This window comes from Ischnura elegans, chromosome 8, assembly GCF_921293095.1.
Source record: "Ischnura elegans chromosome 8, ioIscEleg1.1, whole genome shotgun sequence".
Taxonomy (NCBI): domain Eukaryota; kingdom Metazoa; phylum Arthropoda; class Insecta; order Odonata; family Coenagrionidae; genus Ischnura; species Ischnura elegans.
In genome coordinates, this window is record NC_060253.1 from 8,371,536 (window position 1) to 8,386,571 (window position 15,036).

At 40.0% G+C, this 15,036-nt stretch overlaps 1 protein-coding gene across 1 annotated transcript; it reads right to left on the reverse strand.

The window, feature by feature from the left end:
- Positions 1 to 3,870: 3,870 nt before the first annotated feature.
- LOC124163463 lies at positions 3,871 to 6,277 on the reverse strand. The gene is made up of 2 exons (XM_046540385.1): positions 5,372 to 6,277; positions 3,871 to 4,465 (listed from the first exon to the last, which is right to left on the reverse strand). The coding sequence occupies exons 1-2, from the start codon at positions 5,909 to 5,911 to the stop codon at positions 4,334 to 4,336; spliced, it is 672 nt and encodes a 223-aa protein (XP_046396341.1). The 5' UTR covers positions 5,912 to 6,277; the 3' UTR covers positions 3,871 to 4,333.
- Between the last annotated feature and the right edge of the window lie 8,759 nt (positions 6,278 to 15,036).

Consider the following 15,036-nt stretch of genomic DNA (forward strand, 5'->3'; position numbering starts at 1 on the left):
ATTGCGATCTCGGTAATATTCAATAAAAATAATTAAACAAATCGTTTTATTTATAAGCCCAGTACAATGAAGCCTAGATTAACGTATTTACACTGAAAATACGCATTTTTAAAAATCCTACGTGAGATTAAAAAGAAGGCGTGGAGCAAAATCCTACGATATTTCACAAAGGGTGAATGGAGGGGTCCATAAAAAGGCAAAATTATTTTTGAAATATTCCTTATTACTAGTAGATTAACCTAACGGAGACATTCCTAGAAAATGAATATTAAGACTGTCCCAACGGTCGTGTGTCATTTTTGACCCGTAATTTTAGTAACTTTGCATCGCGCAATATTCATAAAAATTGGCACACTTATGGGGAAAGGTCCTAAGTTTTGTTGAGTTTAAGGAAAATTTTTACAATTTTGACCTTTTGACCTCACAATCTGGGTCCAAACCAAAAATTTTAATTTGCCTTATGGGGTTTTAATGTAAAAAATCGAGATTGAAAAATGTCTAAATTTCATTGACCAAAAATGTCAATTCTTGGGTTTTTGGACACAAGAAACCCGAAAAAAAACACTTTAATTTACGAAAATTCAACCGTTGACTCAGTAAGGTCACCGTCAAGGTCATAAGGGTGGCAAAAAGAATAACATACCAACAAAGGTGTCGATCCATGGATTTTATAGGGCACCCAAGTCATTGGTATTGTCCAAATACTTATTCAGTAATTGACCTCCAAGGTTAATACGGAGGTCAAAGGCCGTAGAGGTAAACGTCCGGCCATCGTGAGACCCAGGTTTCGAACCATATGTTTTCAAGGTTGCCAAAGTCGATTTCTCAGTTAATAGATCCGTATTGTTGATTTGTTGACCACCGAGGTCTCAATGGGGGTCTAAGGTCATAGAGTTAAATGTCTGGCCATCATGACAACCAACTTGTCAAACCATAGGTTTTGAAGGGTCCCAGAGTCGGTTACGCAGTTCATTCGTCCGTACAACAATATATTTTGACCACCGAAAATCATAATGGGGGTCAAAGGTCATAGAGATTTTAGTCGACCGCTTTGACTTTCTGACCGCTTTGACTTTATGACCGCTTTTGATTCAGATATTTTAAACTTCATTCGCTACTTCGATTACCAAAATGTTATCTCCCTCAATAACTTCAATAGCATTTTAAAAAAGGTGATAGTTTGTTTTTAAACTAGCTAAATTTGAGGATTCTTTTTCAAAACTCTCTTCTACAATAGGGTGGTTTCCTATTATTTTTTTATTGCCTAAATCGAAAGATTATTATTCCTGGAGTACGTATTTCATGCTTTTAGATTTTTAAATGACGATATCTATTTTGCGCGATTAAATGAAAAGCGAAAATTTTCAAGCGCGCGAAAACGCGACGCGTAAGTATGAATGCCGGGAAATCTCTCCGTACGACGTATTTCTGGTTCCAGCTGCCGCCCTGTGAGGTGACCTTGAGGCCAGGCTTAGCGCTGATACGACGCAGGCTGCTGGCGGGTAGCTGAGTACCCTGCTGGCTGGTAGCGCTTGGCTTAAATAAGGATTATTAATACCTTATCAAACGAGAAAAACTTTCCGACCTTAGCCAGTTTTAATAAGTGATTATTAAGACATGTTTCCCTGAGCTCTGCGCCTCATGCATGCATTGGTAACCTCAGGCGATGTATAACTCCTATCTTCTCGTATAGAAACTAGGTCCCTGTGACGTCACGTGGAGTGGCATCGCATGGGCGCCAATCTGGCCCTTTTCAAATGAGGATAAAAATGGACCATTGCCATTCGTCTAAACCAGTATTTCTAAAACGAAATAATTTTTATATTATGAATACACTAATGGTGGGTAACGAATTGCAATCAATGCCTTTCGTTTTCTTTGATGAAGGAAACTACCCTATTCTAGGACATTAAGCCTGATATAGAAAGTAGGAATTCATGGTGTGGTATAATTTAAAAATTCTATCTACAGCTGACGAAAGAGGTAACTAGCGCGTTTTACAGTAACCAAGTATTTTCTTATACATGCGACTTCCGCAGTTACACAAAATTCTTTCAGCATTTGAAGACGCACAGTGTAATGTAGAAATAGAAATATATTTTAATGACAATATTTTCCACATCTGCGGGCAACAAAACAGCAGCTGTTTGAACGGCCTTATGTATCATGTGCGCTGCAAAACCGATTTGATAACTTGTGATGTACAGACCTTAGATCTGAAGGAATGACTATAAAAAAAAGAATGGAAATACATCCTTCTGCTAATGCTAGTTTCTTTTCTTCGTTTTCATAAATTGTTTTTACTTAAAATTTCTGTATTTTGGAGGAAGATAGAGCAGTATTTAAATATATTTTATGCTCTTGCGTCTCCAAGTGCTTCGAAATATCATACTGCCGTGAAAAATAGAAGATTGTCAGTTACATTTCACACATTTGACAGAGCTTCTGGATTTTTTAATAAAATGAGATTAACTTCTTAGATGATCTTTGAATCCGAATCCTCTTTTCTTACGTATTGTGACAAGAATATAAAAAATTAAATTATGTCGTAAATTGTTTTTAAAAAATTAATTGAAAACTCTGTAAGTACATACGTACAACATTACATGAAAATATTTAATAAGTTATTCAATATATTAAATATAATTGATTGTTATAAAGTAAATTTATTTTTAAAATTATTTTAATCCAATCCTCTCTTTCTTTCTAATTATAAATATGTTAATAGGTATTATTTATTCCCAGAATTTTCCGTAGCGTACTTAAATCGTAGGTGTCACCTGCAAAGCCGGCGCTAGACCTTTTTCCACCATCGCAAAATATGAATAACACGAGAGCTGTCTGCTAAGTAAAAAAATATGCATTTATGAAATAACTAAATTACTTACCTAAATCATATGAATGCTGATTTGTTGACATCCCTTTTTAGTAGCACTAGCGCGCAGTTCAATGTGCATCGCATAATTGACCGTTTAAAAATTTATATGCGAAGGCGTTGCCGCGTTACTTCGTGGACGACCGGCAAATTCTTTACACCATGACCCTTTTCCTCTCCAAAATTCCCCCCGTTTACAACTTTTGTGCAAGATTTCATGTTTTTATAACGATGTTCCGAATGATGCTAGATCGCTAACGAGATAAGAAAAAAATCTGCGGAAGTTTAGTCGGAAGAAGGGCTTTGTCTTCATTTTACTGCCACAATATGTTTTCGTCGCTGCCAATGCCGAAAAATGCCACTGTTCATTAATTGTAAGTTCACCAATCCAACCATGGCTGAGAGAATGGCGGGTCTAGTTCTTATATGGTCTAAGGGCAGCACCAAGTAGACGCCAGATTATACGCCCGCCGGCCTGCGCAGCGATGTCAACTCACACGTCGCTCTGCGCATTCTCGGACGACGTCCCAAGACTTCCATAAGACACAAGGTTAGACGCGTCATAGCACCAGCAGCCCCCACCACTACCACTCTCCATATAACTGCATGGGGATGGATTGGGACGTTCTGGCCAGCGCCCCACGGCTACAAATACGAACTTCTCGCGCTATTTCTTTTCGTGTTTTTCCAACACTTTCGATGTATGTGACTGAAAAAACACTTTGACTAATTAGATGTATAATTATAAATTAATGGATATTTATTTTTTTTACTTTTTCAAATATTTGGGAGGGGCGACGTCCGAGAGTCCTCATGGGCAAACCGCCACTGGTTGTTGATAAAAAAAAAATAACGCATACTGAATGCTATGCAAATTATGAAATTCGGTGGAATATATAATCAGTGGAGATCAATGGGAGGATAAGGGTAAAAAAATTAAAATGCAATGCAATTAGATAGCCAACCACGTCATCAAATTTTAATGCATCGCGAGGTAGATTAAAAGAAACAAAATTTGGTTTTGGCATGCCAGAGTGATATTGTGACGATGCCTTTGGTGACATTCATCGTGACATGTAGAACAATTTGGCCATGCAGGGAAAAATAACATTGACGCCCGAATAGAAAAATCTCCAAAACGAAAGCGTTCGATTGAAATTATTTAACCTAGTACAGTTCATCGTGAATGATCTACTGCTCTAACACAATTTTTCATGTCATTGTATGAACAGATGCGTGACAACTAACAATTTCAATTTTGCAAGGACCAAAGTAATATAATTTGGAACTTGAATACCTATTGTGACACAAAAATAGTTAATCAGCCCTTCGTTGCATGCCCTTATCAAGGAGTTCCTCTTCTTCTCAGGCATTTTCAATTCGTACTCTAGGAGAAGACATGGGAAGACATATCTGATGTACCTCTCCGCTGTCTTCCTCGCAGCTGAGTTTTAATAGCTACAAATCCTCCCAGATATCCAGTTCTGCGTTGGTGCTGGTCTCATTCCACCATGGATGAACGACAATGGTGTGGGAATGATGTCTTCTTTCTCCACCTTCCAATGTATTGCCGTAATCCATGCTATTCGTCTGTGAAATAAAGAAAACATATTGTTATGGATAATGTTTAGCTGATCTCAAATGTACAGAGGGAAACAAATTTTAAATGGTGTCGTTCACACAGAAAGTCGCAACTCATTGAAAGAAATTTATAGGAACTTTGCTTCGACCAAAAACATCCTTCCCGCGTACTTTTTCTCCTTTAAGTTCAATATAGGAAAACATGAAATTTGTCACCCAGTTTCCACGAGTTGGTGACTTCATTGTATTTTCTTGTTCATGTATTCGTTTACAGGAGAATCATATATAAAGGGGAGTTATCGCTAGTAGTGGCGGATCCAGGATAGGGAGAAGGGGAGTTATGGTGCAGTCGTCTTCCCTGCACTAGGGGGGGTCGTAGAGATGAAGAAAAGTTTGAGGATTTCGAAGCTTCTAACAACACATTAACTTTGTCCAATCAGTGGCTATTCTCTCCCGTATATATTCGACAGTATTGCAATATTATATCATTAAGACTAATAATTTGTTGTGCGATTAAGTCGCTAAAGGGAGCGTGTGAACTTGTTTGAATTATTTCTCCATCAAGGATTTTAGCAGTTCATCTCTTTTTTCAACTTTTGTGCACTTTGCTATGAATTATTCTCATACCTGCATCTTACTTCATCTACGATATTGATTGAAATATCAACATTACTCCTCCTTCGTGGTTACTCACTTAAATGCTAATTCCAATCGAACGAAACAACATGAAAAAACACTATCGTCATAAACACCCTATCAGATCTACCGCGGAATCTAGGTTTTCGTCTTTTCAAAGCTGGTCTCACGCACAGAAATCGATGATCGCCATTGTTCATATTTCGTATGTTCCTCAGAGAAAGGAAATCCTCTACCCTCGACAAAAATATTCTAATTCAATTTGAATTGTGTACTTACATTTTCGGATGAATGTCTTTGGTAAATAGCGGATCGCAGATAGATCGGTGCTGCTGGATCAGCTGCAAACCTGTCACCAGGCATCGCACCTTCCCGTTCTTCCCATTCTTCTGTGGGCTCACGTTGGCATAAATACCCAAAGTCATATTCATCTTGGAAGCGAGCATTTATCGCGTCCATTCCATTGGTACAAAATTCCATCTGCTCAGCTGGCTCATAAGGATGCCGGAATGCACTAGGTTGTTTTGAGGGAAAGTGTTTTTCGTTTTTAACATCACCATCGATATGATTCTCGCGGTCCATTCCATTGCGCGGTCCATTCATAGCGTCACCTTCGGTGTCAAGGTGAGGGCTATCGCAGTCCATTGCACTATCTATTTCCTTTGTCTCGTCTTCAGCCAACGTAAATAAATTATTGTGGGCATCAGCACGTTCTACTGGGATATACATTGGTTTTGATAAATCACCTTCACCACGGCCGAAAGTGTCATTGCATCCCATTTGTGTGTTAATGCACAATTTTTTCTTCTTAGGCAGCATTTCGGAATTATCAAAATCATGAACTTGGTTTGGTAAGAAGTGGTGTGCATCAATAACGATATCGTTCCCATGAAAAGGAAGACAATCACCATCAATTTCATTTTTCCTTTTGATTCCTTTTCTCTCTGATGGAAGAACTAGATAATTGCCGAAATAAAAGCGTTCATTTACGACGTTGACAGGAAATACATCATCTCCTTCTCCATGGAAGCGTTTGGCGTTGAGGTTCCCATTTTTGTAGCCGTTTTCTTCATCCCAGCTGTCTGCCTTCCGTTTAGCTGGCACGAAAGAATGATATGAAGTGCCAGGATTTTTTGGTGGGGAAAGCTGAGAACTTACCACCTCAATACGAGTATCAGTGTGATTTGTTTCCTCACGTCTGCCTTTTGCCTTTATCAAATCACCTTTTGCTTTGTATTTTGTAGTTTCGCGACCAAATCCCTCGTTTCTGTGCTCCAGGTGGGCAGTATATTCATAATCCAGCCTCTCCTCCAGGCTGTTGCCCAGCACACTTCCAGAGAAACTCGTTTCAACTCTCTTTAATAACCGTTCCATGATGTACGTAGCGGAAAATATAGATGGCGAGATCTCCTCTTTTTCTTATCAACTCCAAATCCACAGAGTGGAATCGATTCTGAGATTCTATTGCAGGAAATTTCTGCAATCTGTTATTTGCAGGAGTTATTTTTTAACTCTGCTGGTCGAAGTCGAAACTCCGCCGGCTGTAGCTCACTGCAAACCCCTGCGAGATGTCTATTTTCTTCCTCTGCTACTCAAGTGATTGATGTATTATTCACTGTAACTGTTTTATACTGTAACCAGTGCGTTTAAACTTCGTTTATAACACCACAATATGCTATCGCATCCGCTCTCTATCGCTTGGAAAATCCAATTGATATAATGTCACCGTACGGCTACGTTTTACTGGTTGCCAGGGTGAACGAAAGTATTGTTGCGGCGCCAGATATGCCCCCTGTCTTATGGCCCGCTGTTGTATCGGTAGTACGGCCTTTCGCCCTATGCTAAATTCCATTGTTTTGGGTTGAATTCAGTTCAATGTAGGATAGGACGGATGGAAAAAGAATGCTTTTTAAAGATTATCATGTTCCCTGAGTGGTAAAAACCATTCGCATCCTCCATCCTTTTACGCCGGATACTGATTTTGAAGCATGTTTCGTAATGTTCAATGTTGTTGTTCAATGTTTTGAAGCGGTTACAGAGTTTTTTAAATTAAGCTCCACTCCTTGCCGGATGATGGGTTAGTAAGTATTAAATTCAGTGGCGTAGAGAGGTGGATTCAGGTGGGCCGGACCCCCCCTCCCCCGAAATATTGAGACATAAAAAAATAAATTAACCATGGAGCAGGGGAAAGTCGCAAGTGATATATTATTATACCCTTATTTAAAAGGATTGCCCTTTTGTTTAATAAATAAAACTAGACAAATTAAATAGTAAAATATATATTAATGAAAAATCATGAATTTAAATAATATTTCTTTGACAAATTAATTTTTTCCATAATGAAAAGTGTTAAAATTAGTAAAAACCCGTCACTAGGTACCCTGTTCTTGAAAAATTATCCTCCGGACCCCTCTGTTTTTGGATTTCCACCCCCACCCCCCGGATAAAACTCCTGGCTACGCCACTGATTCAATTTATTCAAATACGAACAGGTGTTAGTGTTAGTGGGAAATACTTACCTGAAATGATATTGTTTTCCTTTTCGGTATCTCTCAACTGTCATTTTATGAAATATTCTTTTCTCAAACTGTGTGACACAATCCTTCAGATGCCATTGCCCTTTTGATTCAAAAGCCCCGTGATTCTTTTAAAAGTGTCTTGATTGATGAGAGCGAAAATACTTCCATATGGTGGGAAATGTTAGCGGTTATGAAACGATGGAAATAATGCTGGGGCGAACTTCTTTCTCTCCGTACCAAAAGTGTAGAGACTCCAGTTTGAACGCTTATAAAAACCATACACTTTAATATATTTACTTGATTTTGGTGTTACTTTTTACAGCATTACTTTTCTTGTTTTTTCTCAGGTTCATTTTTAATTTTGGTACGAACAGTAGGGGTATGCGCGCAAATAAATTCATGGCTAGCCCTGGAATGTAGGAGCCACAATCATTTGGAACAAAGTGCGTTTCTATTTCAAAAGGCCACCGTAAAGGCAGTTTTCTAAAAGGTGGAAGTTCTAAGGAATGCAGAACGAAAAAAATAAATGGGAGAAAAGCGCGAATATGTGAATGATGAAGAGTTGTAGGTAAGTTAGATTGTATGTTACATAATCGATCGAGTATAGTACCCGAGCCTTCGCGAAGCAAAAGAGTAGGAGTAGCTACATCACAGCTGCGATAATACTTACAACTCTTCATCATTCATATATTCGCGCTCATGTACCAAGTGGATTAATAGTTAAGTGTATTAGATAAGTGTAATGAGTGCGTGTGAACCTGATGTCGTGTTTTGTGGACTGACTTTCGGTCGATTCTTTTCCACGCTTATGCCCTAGGTGGGCGAATATATTGAAAGTGCCTGTTACATTGTATTAAATGCTTTCGCTTGAGCACGCGTTTTGGATTTTTTTTGTTTTTACAGTTTTTCAATCGTTAAAGAAATTCAGTACTAACTTTTTCTTGAGTCATCAGCATAGATAATGTTGATGTTCAGGAGATCTTTAAAAAGTGAAAAAGGTATTATGATTTAGGACTCGAACACACCCAAAACTTCACCGCAACTACCGCGCACAGTATAGAACTACTCGGGCACGGAGCGATGTGTTAGTAAGAGATAAACGGTGAGTATAAATATGAATCTTTAAATAGGAAAAACCTCGCAACGGAGCCCGAAAGAAAACACTCCGACGGCCCAAAGTCAGTGTGGACGTAGGTTACCTTAGTACATTCCCAGTGGCGCCGACTCCATGGGGCCTGAGGGGGCCCGAGCCCCCTCAAAGATTCGTTTGGGGGGGCGGGGCCCCCTCAATAATTCAAGAAAATAATTAAGTTATATTATGCTTTGTGAAATCACAAAAATATATTGGTAATTTTTTTTCCCATGTTTGACGATAGTTACCTTTTAAAATAAATTCAACAATATGTTAAAACAAATAATTATAAGGTTAAGCAGGTTAACTGAATCAGGTGGTTTGAATGATGACAGCTTTTCGGCGCTGCAACACGCTTTGAATTTAACCTCTTCCCGGGGAAAAACCTCCGATATGGGCCCCCCCAATATTTTTTATAAGTCGGCGCCCCTGTACATTCCACCCGCTAATCTTAATTCTCATTGGCCTCATGCTCCTGGAGTTCGACTCCAGCTTCGGTGGCTAGGTCGCGTCCACCTCCCTCCTAGTCTGCTTTGGGTGGCAAACGAACATACAGGTCGCTTTATGTGCCAACCTCACAAGTTTTCACCGACCTGGACCCATCTGTTAAGTGGGACTCTGGGGTGTTTACATACTTTTGAAAACGATAGTACATTTTGCAGAGAGTTATAACAATAGCTATCTAATGGATTTATTATATGCTAAAGTCGATGGACTGATTATATATGCTATGATGTTTTTCCTTTTTTAGTATACACGATATTTTTTGAGGGGCCGGCTGAATGGTGAGAAAATGATAAGTCGTCAATGTAAGGTTGGATTCGAGGCACAATAGGGAACTTGCATATATTTCAGATATAATCAATAGCCCCAAAATTATATAAAAATATATGTTTGCATACCTCGGTGAAAGTTTTAAAAAATTATTTTATGACGTGGTTTGCGATATTTTATGCATCAAAGTTCACGAGAAATTTCAAATGCAAGTGAGAAGCGAAAACGCCCGATGATTGGCTGGTAGAAAAGTGACGTCATTATTCAATACGAGGAGGCACGGCGGCAGGGCTATAGCAGAGGTTGCGTACTTGAATACAAGCGACGGCGCGCCGTGGTTATGATTCATTTATTGAAGTGCAGACGTATCGGAGTTGTTCATTGTGACTTCAGGGCTATTATTTTATCTATTTCTCCTCCATTGAAAGCGATAGATTGCGTAAAGATGAAGGAATATGGTTATTCTTAGGCTGATCCTAGCAAGCTTCCTGTTACTGATTCCATCATGATAACAGGGTATTTAGTGAAATTGTACACTTCGTCGGCGCCGAAAGTCGATGCCGAGAAATGGAAAGGTAGCTGATGTGCATCTGAAATGTTTTATAGTTCATAACAAAGTGAGACTTGCGTATAACATTGGCGAAAGCGTATATAGGCACTCATGTGAAATGTGTATTATTTTGGCAGTCCGGTAGAGCGTCTTATGGTGAACTTATTTCCACCTCGAAGTTGTCGATGATACTTTCAACTTAAAAATACCTTGCCTGGAGGGGGGCAGGAAGCTCTGAGGAAGCCAGACTATTAATGTTTCAATTTAGTAGCGATAATATAGACGAACTTCCAACACAACCTACCATCTTGTGACTCAAAAACCCCGAAGCCACTTCCTATAGCGCGCAACACGCAAAACACGCAAAAATAGCGCGAGAAGTTCGCATTTGTAGCCGCGGGTCGCTTGCCAGAACGTCCTAATCCATCGCCATGCTGTTATATGAAGTATGGAAGTCTCTGGACGCCGTCCGAGCATGCGCAGAGCGAAGTATCTAGTGAGATGACATCGCCGCTACGGCTTGACTCACGAGCCGCCACTGAGAATCGGTCAATCGCACTTCGATCAATATAATAAACACGTTTTCAGGTGTTAATAAGTTACTTTTGCGATGAAAGCCTTCCTAAAGTAGCATTAAAATGTGAACATTTTCCAAACAGAGTCTTTAATACATTTTGGGAGCTTTTCTCACGATATATCTGAAACCTACTCTAAAGGCGAGCTCATCGTCATTGCGATCGGTTGTCTCTTAAAAATTCCGTATCGGAAATCCTGCTAGAGGGATGACCTTCGACGATGACCGTGATAACCTGCACTCTCACTATGACTGGAACCCGTGGTGAAAATATCATCCCAATCAAATTTCTATTTGGTTTTCACTGGGGAAAGAGCAACATAGAACTGCACATTCTTTGGGCAACTTTAGGTTTGACTTTCCCTCAAACACCCCATTTCCCCTGTGGTGCACATCAGTCCTATCTTTATACGATGGCCTGACAAACTTTAAATGGATCCTTGGTTTATCCTAACAACCAACTAAATGGAAATTGCTGATCCACACGTCTTCCTCTATCTCCACAGTTTCCAAATCAAGGGCCGCGGAACATTCCTCTTGTGACTCAACTTTTTTCTGAAAAGCAAGCAACGGCGTAGAATAAAATCAAAGAATGCTGCGATTCATTTTTTGTGACCACCTCTGGATTTCATTCTTTTTCCATCTACAACTTCCTTTATCTTTCGGGGTAAACTATGGGACAAGATAATGTTTAAATATTTTCATTAATTTATAACAAAATATATGTTCTAAAAATACCCTAAAGTCATTTTATTAATCCGCACTGATGAGTGTAAATTAATGTGGAAGATGAATGCTGTAGACGTAGTAGTTTTCCTAGGTTGAGTTGCTAAGTTCACGAAGTTGACTAAACGGCTAATTTTTCGGTGCGCGGAGTCATTTATTGCACTGGCCATGTCTACATTTTTGTATTTTTTTGTAATAAAATAAATCATAGTTTAGGATAAAATTTCCTTTAAAATGACGTATAGTTCATTATTATAGCATGCAGTGAAGCCAGGATATAAATTTGCAAAGTACAGCGGCACATCATTTTGACGCCGACAGTAGAAGAAAACGCTGTCTTCTTGGCTGGCACTCGAATGCATGAGGATCAACGTTGATCTATATTTTCATATTTCCTCCCTTGATTTTAAACATCATGGAATTTTCTACGTCCTTCCGTAACTGAAATTGAACAAGTGCCATAAATGATTTGAGTCCATCGTAACCATCGAGAAAAAGCTATCTCGATTTTTGTTGTGAAGTTGAGTTTTTATTCTACGGCGGCCGAATTATCGAAAAATCTCAGTTTCAAGTTATTCAGTCAATGAAATATGGAAATATCATTTATATTAAAGTTATCTTCGCTCACATAGCACACGGGTTTATCATTCCGTTTATTATACTCTTATTTTTCCGTAACGCTCATCCCGACAGACGGCATACATCGAGGCTTTTCTTCTAATTTCATCCGTGGGAATGCAGACGAAAATTTTTCTGGGGTGTTATTGCACAGAGGAGCAATGCACCACTTGTAATTTTTCCCTACTTCACCCATGTTCTCCTTTAAACGCAACGTGGCTCGTCCAAACCTGCAGTTACTGGCTTACTGGGCTTCTCCTACTGAACTATGACGTCACGGCTAAAGATTAGTGGGGGCGATATTTTTTAGCCCGCGAAACTCGGGAGACTTTTGGGAGTCATTTGCTAGTGTATATAAACTGAATTTTAAGCGGAAAAAAGTATATTGCGGTACTAAGTGTTTACTGTAGTATATCAGCATACTGTTTATAAAAAGTATGCAATTTCCATATTGCAAGGACGGGAATTGAAAAAGCCTTAAAACTCATTATTTTGAACAACATATCTTTAAATAATTCTGGGGGAAGGCCTACACCTTCCGCTTACCCTGGCAGGTATTCCATTACCCCAGTATTAGTTTAAAAAAAAACCTAGCCTCAATTCCTGGCTGCGCCCGTAATGGGTGTCATCCATTTCGATTCGAAATAAATGTGTTAAGTCAAAAATTATCAAAATCAGTACAACCGCTCTTGATTTATAAATGATGCTACGAAACCGGTCACTGATTTTCAGGTAGTACGAAGTTTGCCTGGGTCAGCTACTTTTATACTTATCTTATTCCTTACTTTATTTTTTCGCAGTGGGCCAGTAACATTACCCGCGTACCTGCACTAAGCGCTAGAGAGTCAGTCATTTTTCATAACATTGTGTTTATGTTAATGGTCCTCTGTGCTAAATTTTTGAATAAGTCTATAGGAGAGGAAATGAATTGCCGACTAAAAATTATAGGGTGCCATTAAAAAAAGACATACCGCTGCTCATATCTCTGTAAATAACATAGCTACAAGGAAAGCAATCATGCTGATTAATGTCCCCCTGACGGCTAATGAACATTTGCTAGACAATTTTTTGAATTTTCACCTGGACAAAAAGTTATTTCGGGTGGTCAAGATTAATGGGACACCCTTACGATCAAATTAAAGTATTAATTTAAATCTCTCAGTATATATCTCAGTCATAATTCTTAATAGGCTGCGGTTCTGATAAAAGCTCTATTTCTTAGAAATATTTTACTAAAAAACAATACACAAAGAAAAGCAACACAATTTACGATTTTCACTAACTAGAACTCAGCAATTAGCTCTGTCAGCAACTAAAAAATAGTTTTTTCATTCACCATCTGACGAGTCATCGTTTTAAAAAACAGATTCTTTTACGTAAACAATAAGTTTTTCGGCAACTTGGTAGTTTTTTCCTGTTGCGTAAACTGCCAACGCTCCAAAGTGCACCGCCACACAGTGTCCCCAATAGGCAGTTTTGTTCCCCCTTCCCAACGCTTTGACCATGTCCACATCGACATAGTGGGCCCCCTGCCAGTGTCCAATGGCTACCGCTACTGTTTAACTTGCGTCGATCGCTACTCGCGATGGGCTGAAGCCATTTCGACATCTGACGCAACGGCAGATACGGTCGCACGCGAGTTCTTTCGCGGCTGGATCTCACGTTTCGGCACCCCGTTGAGAGTCACCACGGATCAAGGCCGGCAGTTCGAGTCTGCTCTCTTTCACCGGCTTTTCGTGCTCACCGGCGCCCGCCATCTCCGTACCACTGCGTACCATCCCGCTGCCAATGGAATGGTGGAACGATTCCACCGGCAGTTAAAGGCTGCTATTATGTGCCACGAGTCCGACAGCTGGTACGACACCTTACCCGCTGTGCTTCTCGGCATTCGAGCGGCTTGGAAAGCCGACATCGGCGCATCACCGGCAGAGCTTCTCTACGGAGAACCTCTTCGCCTTCCGGGAGAGTTCTACGCTCCTTCCAAACCGGAGAACGAGGACGAGTTGTTCGTCGCGAAGCTGCGCCGGCACTTCCGACGGATCCAACCCGTCCCCGCATCGCATCACGGAGAGAGGCCTCTCATGTGTTCGTTAGAACGGACGCCACACGACCCCCCCTGCAACCGCCGTATGAGGGCCCCTTCCGCGTCGTCCGCCGCGACGCCAAGTACTTCGTGGTTGACACGAAGAGCAAAGAGAAGGCGATATCCATAGACCGCCTGAAACCCTCTTACACCTTGGCAGCAGAGGACGGACGTCACGACGACGGTGGTACAACTGGACCACAGCCAGCCAGCTCAACAACGCCGGCTGCCATCGACCCTCCGGCGACATCGCTGTCCCATCCCTGACGGTCGAGGAGTCCGATGTTAACCACGCTACTGAGCGCACGCAATTGTGGCCACGCCAACCGGCGTCTACTGTAACATTACTCCGCGAAAATATACTGTTGTTTTTAATCGAGGTGGTTTTTGTTTACGTTAACCGCACCTTCCCCTCAAAAATAACAATTTCGATCAAAAAAATACTATTTAAAGAGTGATTATAAAGATTATGAAATATTATGATGCATTATTATTCAATTATCTATTTATTGAATTTGTCCCTTGATACTGCACTGAAATCTAAAAAAAAGAACTCTAAAATAGCCCAATTCAAAAAAAGCATCTTCATCTTCTGACACCTTATTTATCTTATTAATTTTTCAAATGACATTTTTAAACTGAGAATATTGTAAAGAAAGCAACTAATGGAGACATCGAATTTTATAATAGCAAAAAACTCTATTTCAAGCTATCTGAGTCGTTAAAATTTTTATTACATTTTTCATATAGGTAATTTGCTTCACCATGGACGCGTCGCGACGCGGTAGTTGTCAGAGGCCCTCTAAGCTCGGCGCCCTCGGTGATTTCCGACCAGAATACCTGGCCAAGCCGCCCCTGGACGAATGAGAAAATAATGTAATGCAACTAATAGGTGCAAGAAATAACAGCTTCTATTCTAAACTTCTAGGGATTCAAAGTCCCCGCAAAATATGAGGCAAACAAATGAG

Excerpts from the sequence above, each read along its gene's own strand:
- LOC124163463 (XM_046540385.1), bottom strand. The coding sequence starts at position 5,911 with ATGCTGCCTAAGAAGAAAAAATTGTGCATTAACACACAAATGGGATGC. Across the intron at positions 4,466-5,371 it reads AAAGACATTCATCCGAAAAT|ACGAATAGCATGGATTACGG; the intron begins GTAAGTACACAA and ends TTTATTTCACAG.